The sequence below is a fragment of the Carettochelys insculpta genome, chromosome 12, assembly GCF_033958435.1.
Source record: "Carettochelys insculpta isolate YL-2023 chromosome 12, ASM3395843v1, whole genome shotgun sequence".
Classification (NCBI taxonomy): Eukaryota; Metazoa; Chordata; order Testudines; family Carettochelyidae; genus Carettochelys; species Carettochelys insculpta.
Genome location: NC_134148.1, coordinates 32,205,559 through 32,218,415, shown reverse-complemented (window position 1 = coordinate 32,218,415; position 12,857 = coordinate 32,205,559). Strand labels below are relative to the sequence as shown.

Sequence of the window (12,857 nt, the reverse complement as noted above, 5' to 3'; positions counted from 1 at the left end):
ATGTGATCACAATGTGTGTGCGTGTGTGTGTGTGTGTGTGTGTGTGTGTTTGGGGTTGGGGGGAACAACCCAAAGCAAAAGGCTGTACTGTCCCGAAGCTGTGCTGAAATGGAGGGCAGTGTTTGCCCTCCAGAGGAGGGGAAGAGCCAATCATGGTGCTCCTTATTGCCTTCATTGGGCAGTTGATGAATGTGCTGGGGAAGGGTTGAGGGGGAAGCAGTGTCAAGCTTACACTGGTGAAATGCCCCAGGCAAGACTTCTAAAGAAGGGAGACATAGGGGGAGGGGGCAAATAGAGGATCCAAAGCAGCACTTCACTTCCCCCTTGAGTATGAAGAGGCCTTCTCAAAAGTGAAGATGATGGGCATTCAGGCTGCCTCTTCCCATCAGCGCCTTCTATCCAGTCCCTGCAGTAGATGGATGGATGGAACTATTCTGGGCCCCTGCAGACTCTTTCTAAAGCTCAGACTTTATTAAATGTACCATTGTGTCTTTGCACAAGAATGGAGGAGCAAATCAGCAAGGAGAACAAAACCTCTTTTCTTAGGTAACACCAGCCACATGAGAATAGCCCAGCATGGCAATGTAGCCTGTGTTCGATTCATTCCCATTCCCAAACACAGCAGGAAGTTGACTGCTTCGCATCCCACTAAAGATGCTCTGAAAAGCTGGATTCACCAGAGATCCCTCAGGTCAAACCTTGGCTGTCCAAAACATGTATGCATACCTATCTGCACCAGGCTCCTGGGGGACAATTACCTCCATGAACTAAAGTGGAATCCAGAGAGAGCTCCAGAAATTGAATGTGGCATATATTTAACAGATAATGCAAAGGCAGATGTGTGCTGGAGCCAGGAGGAGAGCAGGGAACTGAGACAAAGAGGGATGTGAAGAGTGGGCCTACTGAATTTTTTATTACCGCAGTACGGTACCTAGTTATGATTACAGTATGTATTGCATCCTTCTGCTGGTATGGGGGCATGCAAGGCTTTGAGAGTTTGTACCCTGTCTGAATCCCTGATTATCTTGCCTGAAAGAATAGAATCATTTCGTCGTTTTTAGAGTCCCAGGGCCAAATCCTAAAGTATTTGCTCATTTCTCACCAATGGCTTACCCAGACAAAATGCTTCTTGAAGCCTATGAGGATTTTGCCTCAGGAAGGACTGAATGAATTAAAACTAAGTCAAGGGCAACAGTGTTTGGACAGTGGATATTAGTGGTGGAAAAGAGCAGGTAATTATGTCCAGCTGGTGGCCAAAGCAGGATTGTTGCCTACAATGTATTTTCCAGATCAGCTTTTGCCAGGCTAATTTAAAATGACGTGAGTGATGGGACTTGCACATTTTCCTTTGGCTGATTATTATACTACTGTAATTTGCATGAAGAACAAATTCTAGCTCAGGTCTGTGCACTGGCAGGTTTTATTTTAGAGTGTGTATCTGTGGGTGAAATATGTCTTTTCTTACAGACGAGTAATAAAGTAAATGTGATTAGTAATCCAAGGGCATTTGGGAAGATGATAAACTTATATGGAGAGTTAGTGATCTGAGAGCATTTCTAATAATACCATATATATTTTAATAATTGCAGACATATTTACAGCATATATACAGAGGAACTTCATTTTCAGTAGATGCACTCACTAGTACAGGGATGAGAAAACTTTTTATGTCAGGCTCCACTTTTTGTCCCTGCAATTAGCAGGGCCATGCCACCCGCCTAATGTAATCCAAACTGAGGGAAATCTTGGTTATGTTCATATGAAAAAAAACAAAACCCAAAAACAATCCTTTCAGCTTGCATAAGGAAAGAAGTATGTAGAATGTAAAAACTTTATTAATTGGCATAGAAATGTGACTACACACACATAAAAACAGTGACACATTTCAACATTTTTAATGAGGTGGATGAACCTGAGACCCAGCAACCGATCATGCTGCACCCCTTACAAAATTTTATGCCTTTTGATGGGGCCTGACCCCCAATTTGTGCACCCCTTTGCTAGTGCACTGCTTTTTTTTACCAGTAGGATCAAAAGTATTTGATGAGCTGTATTTGATTTTTTTAAAAAAATTATATTCTAAATGTTTGCATGTGAAGCTATCATGTAGCTGGTCCATCACATGGTATCTATTGTAGCAATGGTTCTATGAAGTTTCAGTGGTTAACACAGCAGAGAAGTAACTGATTTAACAAATCCTATATGTCTGTGCAAGATAATTAAATAGGTGTAATAAATACATTTATTCTATACAGTAATTGGTTTATAAAATAGATCATCATAGGGATCCAACTACTTTGTTCAAGTAGACACTAAGTGATTGGGGTGGAATGAACAGATGCATCAAAGGCTGATGGTCAGATTTGGAGTCTTTTGCCTCTAGGTCACTGGCTGAAATTTAGCAGAGGTTGGTAGGTACTGAAAGTTGTTACCATCTGGTGATTGCTTGGTGTCCTGTGTGAACTGAGCTGATGAGTTTTAGCTATGGTTTCCTGTGGGAAAAGTGTCGATGTTGTAATGAACCTACTGGGGCATTCACATCAGATATCGTGAGGGAGGCAGTTCTGACTGATGAAAGAAAGAAGAGGGTAACTGAGTGGGTAATAACAGAGGAAATGATCGCCCAGATTTGAAGGTAAGGGCGCAGTTTAAATATCGGTGACCAAAATAAAGTAAGTTTTCAAACACTGAGAGCTCATTTGTAAAGTTGGTTCCTTGCTTCTTTCTCAGTCCCACCTTGACATCCTGGAAGAAACCAGGAACCCCAAGAAGGTGTACTACAGGCAGCAGATGCTGTGCCAGACTCTGGGAGGAAATCCATGCCCCTTGCTCACCATCACTGCCATGCCAGAGACTAAAAGCAGCTCTGACCTGGAGGAGTTCAGTAAGTACTTACCTAAAACCTTTAAAGTGAGACATAACTAAGGTATTGGATACTTTTGGGTTTTGTTGATCCTATGGCACTTTGCATTAGAAACAGATTTAAACCTGGTTTCCCAGGGCCAAATTCCAAGTCTTTTATTTCTATTCTGTCTCCATCGATGTTCACTTTAGATTCAGCTGGGCAGAGCATTCACCCTGGCTTTCAACAATAATCTATAGAGCGACATGTGCATGCTTCATGCTATTAAAGCTGATAGGTTGAACACCCAAGGTAGCTGCTGTGGGTGAAGGAATACCCGTTTCAGATTGGCGAACTTCATACATTGCTTTGGGATCTGTTGGGGATGCAATGTCTAATAGAAAGTGACATCTTTACATCAATAAGATCCAGTAATACAATTCTATGAAGGTTCTGGTTTTTGAACTTGCACCCTATCAGATGTACCCTGGAGGTATATGTGTGGGACTCCCACTGACTTCAACACTGGATCAGTACATAAAGGGAGCACAGACATATGAGGCTTTGTCTACACTACAAGGTTTTGTGACTAAAACTTCCTTTAGTGACAAAATAATCAGAACGTAGGCCCTATAATGTAATTTTTGTTGGGAAAATTCCCAGTTTCAGAAAAAAAAAACCCTCCCACCCCAGGAGAGGTTTGTTTTTGTTCTTCTTTTTTTTCTTCCCTGTTCCTCTCCCTTTGTGGTCAACAAAGAGCCAGTGTAGACACAGCTGTTAGCTTTGTCCATGGAACTGGCTTCCTCCAGTTTCCCACAAGGCCTGTCCTTGATGGCTCGGCTCAGGGTTTTGTTCTCTGCTGCCCCATAGGCATGCACCCCTCCTCTTCCAAAGCTCCAGGGCGTATTTGACAGCTGAGTGTTGTGCTCTGTTTGTAGAATAAACACCAAATCATTAGACTGCTGCTGTTCCACCCTGCACCAGGAACATCCTGGCAGGCAGGCTGCTGCTGCAGGTGGAGGGGGACAAGTTGCTGTGCTGATTTGACATTCCTCAGCACTGAGAGCTCACAGAGCTACTCATGATGCTGTTCCAGGCAGCAGAGGAGGCTGTAGGAGAACTGGGAAGGAATCACAAGATGCACAGGGATCAGTTCTGCCTTCCCACAACACTGCACTGTGGGACAGGCAGTACATTGCTCTCTGTATCGATGATGGTGACCTCAGTGTGGATGTGATCTGTTGACAGAGGGAGCAAGAGTGAACATCCTCTGCTGATTTTTGTTTTGCCAACTCTAGGGTGTTGACGTAAGTGTAGCTGACAAAGCTTGGTGGTGTAGACATACCCTTGGAATTGAGTACTACTACAGGGACTAGTTGAACACTCAAAATAATATCATCTGAGTATTTTGCCTTTTTGCTTGTTTCCCTTTCTAGGCCTGGTGAAAAGTACAGGCTCCATTTTGGATCCAGTTTATAACATAGTGACTTTAATTACATTGACGTTTAATTATAGTGTGGTTATGTTCTCCTGTCCTAAAGTGTCCATCAATTTTCCCTTAGGGAGTGCTGGCTGTAGAATTATCCCCATTTCTTATTAGGCATGCAGCATGTCAGGGTGAAATTTTCAAGCAAAACTAGTGTGATGCCAACTTCAAACTTGTAGTTAAAGAGTGTTATCCACTGGACACTAGAGGCACTATTGAAGCAGGAGAGAACTTGAGTGTTGGCAGAGCTGTTGTTATTTTTATTGTTGCCACATTGGTTTGAGCAATTAGCTTCTACTCCATATAAATCAGGTATTTATTTGGTGCAGTCCTGTTTACTTGCCGGGAAGGAACATGCTGTCCCTGCTCCCTCTGGTCCTGGGAGGTCTCAACCAAGGAAGGAATGACTAGAAGTTGATGACAGCCTTTGTTCTTTCTTTTCCTTTCTAGGCATTTGAGCGATAGATGTCTCCAAGTAACTTTAGTAGTTTTGCTTGCCTTTCAAATTTGTTCTTTCCCTGTATATATTTTTTCTTGAGAGATTTTTTTTTTCAACAACATATATAAGATACCCAGTTTTCCAGAGCTGTGTAATTGCTGGGCTTGGTCTTGCTTTTATACCTAATAAGTTTTCTCTGTTTTCATCATTCCAGCCAGGGGAGTGGCAAAGAAAGAGATCATTTCACCAGGGTAAAGTGGGCAGATACAGCAGGGTGCTGAGCTGGATAGAGCTATCGGCTTAGAAGTTTAGATTTAGCGGGGAGTTACTCTGCACATAAGGAATGCAGGTCTGTGGGTGATGGCGGAGGAGGAGATAGATAGAAAATCAGTGCATGACACCCTTTGTGTTGGCTATGCTTTATTTTCCTTTCTCGGCTCTTTAGATTGGTCTTGTCAGGCTTTTGATTAATGTGGTGCAAGGATGGCTACATTTGTCTGAATTAAATTTATTAATGTGCAACTTGTTAATGAGAAGCACTAGCTGTGTATGATCCCAGAAGTTGCACATTCACAGCATGTCAGAGAAAATTGTGTGTTTTTTTGACCAAGCCTTCCTCCCCTTGCTTAGATTACGAGGACCCCAAGTCTCATAACAGCACAGTTACCTTGACCCCTTTTTCTGCACTCACCTCTTGCCTGCTTTTGTGATCATGCAGTTTTCCTCTTGTGCTATTATCATTCCTAACATATTAGAACAGATAGAAATACAAATACAGATACAAATCTCCACCCACAGATGCAGATTTCTGTGGATAGACATTGGGATCTGCAGAGTCACAGGGCTCTACTCCCAAGAGACACTGCGGCCAGTGGAGAGGAGCGTGGTCCCATTGCACCCGGGGCCAGCACCCTGCGCCAACAGTGTAGCTGTACTGCCCCCAGCTACAATGTCTCCAGTCTGGGGTTGTACAGTCCCACCGAGGGCACGTAACGGGGTCCACCTGCTTGTGAGTGCCCCTCTATGGCAAAGGGGTGCTGCGTAAGGTCTTTGCCTGATTGTCTCCAAGGCTCTGGGGCTAGGACCTGACTAGCCCTGCCCACAGTGCTGTCAGTTCTTGGGTTAGGCTTGGGGCCTTGCCCAGGTCTAAGTTCAGCTTCCACTCAGAGCTGTCCCAAGTGCTGCTGGTCTCTGAGACAGCATAGAACCACTTGGGGTGGCTGGCGCCGGCTAACTCAGGCAGCTCTCACCCTCTGCTTGGGGCAGTGCAACTCACAGCTTGCTCAGAGCGGTTCGGGTGGCTGGCACTGGTGAGGCTCAGTGCAGCATGGGGTGGCTCATGCTGGCTAGCTTGGAGTGGGTTGCAGCAGCTTGTGAGGCTCGTGGTGGCGGGGCAGCTTGTGCAGTGAAGCTCCGCCGGTGGCTTCAGTGAGTCACAGCAGTTTGCGGGAGGGGTGGGGGGTGCCTGACTCGGGGGGGTGGGGGATAGGGTGCCTGGGTGCAGGTGGGAGATGGTGCCTGGCTCAGGGGGCAGCCCTGCCTGGGGGAGGGGCTGTGGTGATTGTTAAATTTCTTTTGGACACCACTGATGTAGAGAGCTGCCTGGGTTGAGCTCCTTAAAAGAACTCATTCATATCAGCCTGCTGGCTCCTGATTGGCTGCTGTAGAGACAGCCACTCTGTCCTGCCAGGGGGGACTTCTCTTCTGCTCCTCTCACTGAGATCGGGTGCAGCAAGGCCTCTAGTCTCCAGTAGAGCTTTGGGGCTCAGTCCACACAATCACAGGGTGATACAGCCACGTAGCTAAGAGTAGCTGTCAGCACATGGTGCTGGCTCTCTAGCATAATAGGACCACACTCCATTGCACTGGTCACAGTGTCTCTTGGGAGTGGAGCCCTGCAGATCTGAAGATCCTGATGTCCATCTCAGGTAGACATTTGAATCCATGCGATGCTCTAAGAACGGAAGTAAAGCAGAGCCTAGACAAGATTGATTTTAAGACGACCACACGGTGCTGGGTGGCAGGGGCAAACTGCTGTGCTTGGGCACCTTTCGCCTTGTTTTCTATCTGGAGTTGAAACACTCAATGGGGTACAGCCTCTTTGGCTGTTGCCCCAGCGATAAGGCCCCTGCTTATTTTCTGCTAAAAAAAGCCCCACTTGTCTCCCATGGAGCCAGCATGTGGGATGCTCGTTTGAAGAGCAGGAGGATTGTCTGTGCCGCTCCTCTCCTCCTTCTATTCATTTCTCATACAACCCCCCTTTTTTGCCTCTCACAAAGAGTTGTTCCGGACAAGCTGAGCTTGCCAAATTATGCTAAAAGCTTTTCCTCGGAAGACAGGAGCGGTTCTCATAATATCCTAACAAAGCAGGTTTCTGCAAGCTCCCCTGGGTGTAAGGAGCTGCTGCACTGCATCTGCCGTGGGTTTGAAGTTGTCACTTCTGAGTGTTTTTAAAATTGATGGCATGAAGGGGAAGAAATATAATGGTTGTGAAAGAGAATCCCCTTCGGAGGCTTTGATCCCAACTGTTCCAGGCGCACACTTTTGCTTTATTGGGTGGAGGATGGAAATGTGTCTCCTGGGCAGGATGATGGGGGACAGAATCTCAAGCGAAAGAAGCTGCAGCTAGAACATCAAAGGGCCAAATTCTGAGAGGTGCTGAGCTGTTGTAGCTCCCAGTGAAGTCAAGGGGAGTTCTCGGTACTCTGCTTTTCTCAGGTTTGGCCCTATGTTACCACCCCAAGGGAAGGAAACGATTCCATACCAGATGATGGGAGCACTTTTGAAAGGCAAGCAAAGGGGGTGTTCCATTTTAGTTTGCATATTCTGAGACCGTAGCATCATGCATTCAATCTGCCCAGCCCAGCAACCTGTCAGACATGGAACTCATTAGCCCCGTAAGAGCTGTTGAAGATGCCCTGTGCCATGCTGCAGTGGGAGCACACTATGGATTTGCCATTGCAGTGCTCTCAGGTGTCCAGGATTTTCAACAGGGGTGACTTGTCTGTCTGTCTAGTTACTTCTATGACCCTTATCCCTATACTGTGTAAGCACCTGGCAATCATTAATGCATTTATCACAACATCCCTGTGAGGCAAAGAAGAACCATTATTCCCAAATTGCAGATGGGAAAAATGAGACTCAGAGAGATCAAATGTATGTGTGCAGTGCAGCTGGGGCATGACTTCCGGCCCTGTAGAAGACAGACAGACTTGTGGTAGGAGACTTGAAATAGCAAGATGGGTGTTCTACCTCAGTTTAGAGCATGTATGGGTCTGAGAAGCTCATACGTACGAGATGTGCACAGAGAGAATGAAAGGAGTTTTTTCCCACCAACTTTCTTGTTCTGTTAGTGATAAGAAATGATAGAAGGGAAAACAATAATCTCAAGTAGTCACTTTACAGGCTTAGAAAAGAGAAGGCTAAGGCAGGATATGATAGAGTTCTATAAATCATGACTGGCATGGAGAAAGTTAATAAGAAAAAGTTATTTAAACATGAATTAGGGGTCAGCAAATGAAATCAATGGGTAGCAAGTTTAAAATAAACAAAAGGAAGTACTTCCGCACACAGTGCAGTCAACCTGGGGAACTCCTTCCCAGAAGATATTATGAAAGCCAGGACTTTAATAGGGTTCAAAGCAGAGCTAGCTAAATTCATAGAGGATAGGTCCATCAATGGCTATTAGCCAGGGTGGGCAGGAAAGGTTTCCAAGCCTCTGTTTGTCAGAAGCTTGGAATGGGTGACAGGATGGATCACTTGGGCTGTGTTTCCACGTGCCCCTCCTTTTGGCAAAGGACATATTAATGAGACACTTTGGAACAGGTTGGTGAGATGATGACATGCATATGCAGCGCCTCATTAGCATAATGGCACCCTGTCGCTCTTTGAAAGTGCTACTCTCAAAATGCAGACTGGCTGTATAGATGCAGGTGCTTTGAAATAAACCTCACTCTTCGAAATTCCCTTATTCCCAAAATAAGTTTGGAATAAGGGAATTTCGAAGTGTGGTGTTTATTTCAAAGCACCTGCATCTATACAGCCAGTCTGCATTTCGAGAGTAGCACTTTTGAAGTGCGACTGGCCACCATTATGCTAATGAGGTGCTGAATATGCATGTCAGGGCCTCATTAACCTGTTCTGAAGTGCCTCATTAACATGCCCCTTATGAAAGGGAGGGGCACGGGTAGACATGGCCTTGATGATTACCGGTTCTGTTCATTCCCTCTGAGGAACTTGGTATTGACCACAGTCAGAAGACAGGATACTGGGGTAGGTGGATCCAGTATAACTGTTCTTATGTTCAACGTGTATGGGAAGAAACATTTGGACAGGAGCATAGACACAGTATCTGCCACAATCTACCCAGGAGAGCTTCCAGTTCAAATTAAGTGTTTTTCCAAAGAAAGCTGAAAACCCTTTTGTCAGGCATGTTACTGTAAGTAGGAACCAATGACATCATGAAGGAATGTCTGGGAGGGATACCAGCTGCTTAGTCCACTGAAAGTTATGGTAAATAGAAGGATGAATAGATGGATTAGCCACCCAAAGATCTATAATTAAAAGATTCATTCAGTTACCAAGGTAATGAGAAAAGTTTTCCCTCTAAATGAGAACAAGCATTTCAGTGCCTTGTCACTGTAACAGATGACTAAATTAAAGTCTAGAAACGTAAGGAAGTTAATAAATTTGTGGCAGCTTAGGCTGTGTTGTGTGGAGGGAGCTGAACCTTTCTTCCAATGGATTTAACTGACGCACTGTTAGGGCTGGGGAAGAGCAACATTTTGTGTAATTTGGAATTTTTTTCCATTTCCAGAAAGGAACGAAAACAAAAAAATTCCTGTGGAACAAAATTTGTTTGAGGTCAATCAAAGTACTTTGATCGAATAAAATCAAAATATTTTTCATACTCGGGGGTGTGTCTACACTAGCACAAATCTTCGAAATAGCCATGCTAATGGCCATTTCGAAGATTACAAATGAGGCCATAAGGGACTAAGGGGATTTCGAAATGTGCGGGGTCCTTTCGAAAAGGACCCCCGTGTAGCTGTGCTGAGCCACGGGCATTCAAAGGGGTGTTTTCAAAGCACCGTGGCTGAAAGCATGCTAATGTTAACAAGGTGCTGAATATTCAATTCAGTGCCTCATTAGTAATCTTCGAGATAGCCATTAGGATGGCTATTTCGAAGATTTGTGCCAGTGTAGACACGGCCTGGGTGTCCCTAAGCCTCTGACAGTATGTCCATACAGCAAAGAAGGGCCTGCAGCAGGCCAGTGCTCGCTGACTCGGTCATGGGGCTCAGGATGTGGGGCTATTTTATTGCTGTTTGGCCTGGCACCCAGGGTTTAGGACACTGCCAAAGTTCCAGAGCTTGGGACTCTGCCCAGAAGTCTGTACAGCAACGAACTAATCCTGCAGCCTAAACTCTGTGAGCCTGAGTCACCTCACAGGGGACAGCCATGCTTTTTTCTTTGCTGTACAGTATATACATACTCTGGCTGCTAGACATCTGGGCTAGGTGCCAGGATATGGATTATCTGATAATTGATCACTCTGTTTTGTTCATTCCCTCTGAAAAGTCTGGCAGTCACCACTGTCAGAAGACAAGGAACTTGGCCGTAAGGACCATTGAGCTGACCCAGTATGTCCATTCTGATGTTCCTCTGATTTTGACCTCTTAAAACTTTTACAAGTATTTTTACATTATAAACAATTAATTTTGTTGCAAAAATTGTTTTGAAATGGAAGATAAAAATATTCCATTTTTGAAAATGTCAGAATGGATGTTTTGACAATTTTAAAACACTTGTTTTTTTTTCTGGAATGAAATTTCATCAAAATAGTTGTGTTTAGAAACGGTTTTGTTTAAATAAAACCAACATTTACATAAAAAGTTGATAAAAATATTTTTGAAACACCCTTATTTGCTATGCATTAAATTGGTACAGTAGATGTCTTCTAGTTGTGATAACCTATTATTTTACTGTCCCTTAATAATACTGTTCTGTTTTATAATGCCTTCCATCAGAGGGTCTGAAAGTGCTTTTCAAACATTAATATATTTAGCCTCATCAGCTCTCTTTGAGGTAGGTAAGAATGAGGAGTTATCATTGTTACAAGAATTATACAAAGTATTAATTCCAGTTTTACAGATGGAGAAATTGAAGCACACTGAATTGTAACAAAGTTACAGGGGAATTTCCTAATATAATTCTGTCCTCAGCTGATTTGAATTGCACTTGTATTCCCATCACAGAACAGTAACCATCATAATGTCATGGGGCTCTGTCCTGCACACACTGAAATCAATGGGAGATTTGCTATAGGTTTTAGCAACTGTGTCTACACATGCATTCCTCCTTCAAAAGAGGAATGCAAATAAGGGAAATCAGAAATGCTAATAAGGTGCTGATTTGCGTATCTCATGCTTCATTTGCGTAACCTGTTTTCAGAAGAGATTATTTCAAAAGAAAAAAAAGCAGTGTAGACAGGGCTCTTTTGAAAAGAAACCCCATCTTTGAAGGAACCCTTATTCTTAATATTCCAGAGAAGACTGGAGAAGATGTTGAGGTTCTTAACAATGAAAGGTATCTGCATTTGCTTGTGTTTAATTAAGTCTTTTGGCTGGGGTGGAGGACACCCAAGATGGTGGTAAAGATGACGTACGGGGTCGGTATATATAGGTGCCTATAGTCCTCAAGGTTTCTTTGTGCTCTCCAGACTGGATAAATGAAGACTGATGATGATGATGATGGTTGGGCTGTGCTTGCTTGACCTCTTCAGCTTAGAATACAGCTTCGCTTGGGTATCTACAAATCTTTTGGATTACCATTGCCACACTTCCTAATGTGCAGATACAAGCGAGTGGGGTGGCACATTATCTAGTTTGATTTTTTTTTAAATAAAAAGATAACAAGACACTTTACCTTTAAATACTAATTTTCAACTAATTTTCAAGAACAATTCCTGAATGAAGAATAGCAAAGAGTCCACTTTTACAGGATACTGGGAAATAATGATTGTGCGGAAAATGTACACAGTTTAATTAAGCACATTGATTAAATCAATATGATTCAAACAGCTTAGTGCTCCAATCAGTTTAATCTCATTAAATGTAATTCAGGCCTCGATAATTGATTAATAATGCATTATAGTTTATGAATTATTGACTCCCGAGTTATTATAACCATGCCTGCTCTCTGCATGGCAACCAACGCTGCATGTAAATTATGAAAGCTGATTCACATTTCTTTTGAATATCTTGTTCAAAAATGGAGGTGACATGTCTTCTAATAAAACAGGGAACAAATTAGATCACTGCTTTTCTGGGGCTAGCCCATCTGAAAAGAAAAGGTACTCCTCAAATAGGGCTGTAATGCAACAACGTTAATAGAGAGATGCAGAACACCTTCTTTTGTAAGTGAAGATTTTTCTAGTGGCTAGAAGACAAGGCTGTAGCGGTGTTGCTGGAGCTCTAACTCAAGAGCACAGTGCTGTGCAGCTTTGAAACGGTAACAATCCCCAGCACAGCAGTCATCCTATTAATGACATCTATGCACTAGATCAGGGGTCAGCAACCTTTCAGAGGCAGAGTGCTGAAATTTGACCTTTTTGACCTCTATGTACGGTCCAAGTGCAGATGATACTTTTTAAAATCACTAATAGTCCTACTTACAACAGCTTCATTAATAAATAAATGAAGATGCAGAGCTTTACTGTTTAGGTGGTGGTTGGTAGCATTAGCTGGTCTTTTGTTAATCCACAGGCTTTCAGCAAGCTCCCAGTTGCATGGGGGAAGAGGGGTGAGGTTGAGCTCCCACCTGGTGTGCCAGTGAAAATTGGCTCCCATGCCACTCTTGGTGCCTGGGTTGGAGGTTGCTGTCCTCTGTACTAGATCATATCTTCCACAAATACATGCAGTACAGCCAATGTTGCTGTCCCATTACTGTTCCCTTGCCCCCAGACATGGTCCCTATTCAGATGAGGGTGGGGCACATTGCCAGGGCACTACCATAGGCCATGTTGCACCTGTTCTGTGGGGCAACAAAGCATTTCTGTTTCCAAGACTGTCTCTTAAGCTGTGACTTCC

The 12,857-nt window shown here is 43.8% G+C and overlaps 1 protein-coding gene across 5 annotated transcripts in view; it reads left to right on the top strand.

Moving 5' to 3' along the window:
- AGBL1 (AGBL carboxypeptidase 1) overlaps nucleotides 1-12,857 on the top strand; it is a 453,395-nt gene that overhangs the window by 136,683 nt on the left and 303,855 nt on the right. For all 5 annotated transcript variants that reach the window (XM_075007044.1, XM_075007049.1, XM_075007045.1 and 2 more), the window contains one exon: nucleotides 2,731-2,884. In XM_075007044.1, the coding sequence (XP_074863145.1) occupies nucleotides 2,731-2,884 (154 nt within the window). The remainder of the gene's footprint in view (nucleotides 1-2,730; nucleotides 2,885-12,857) is intronic.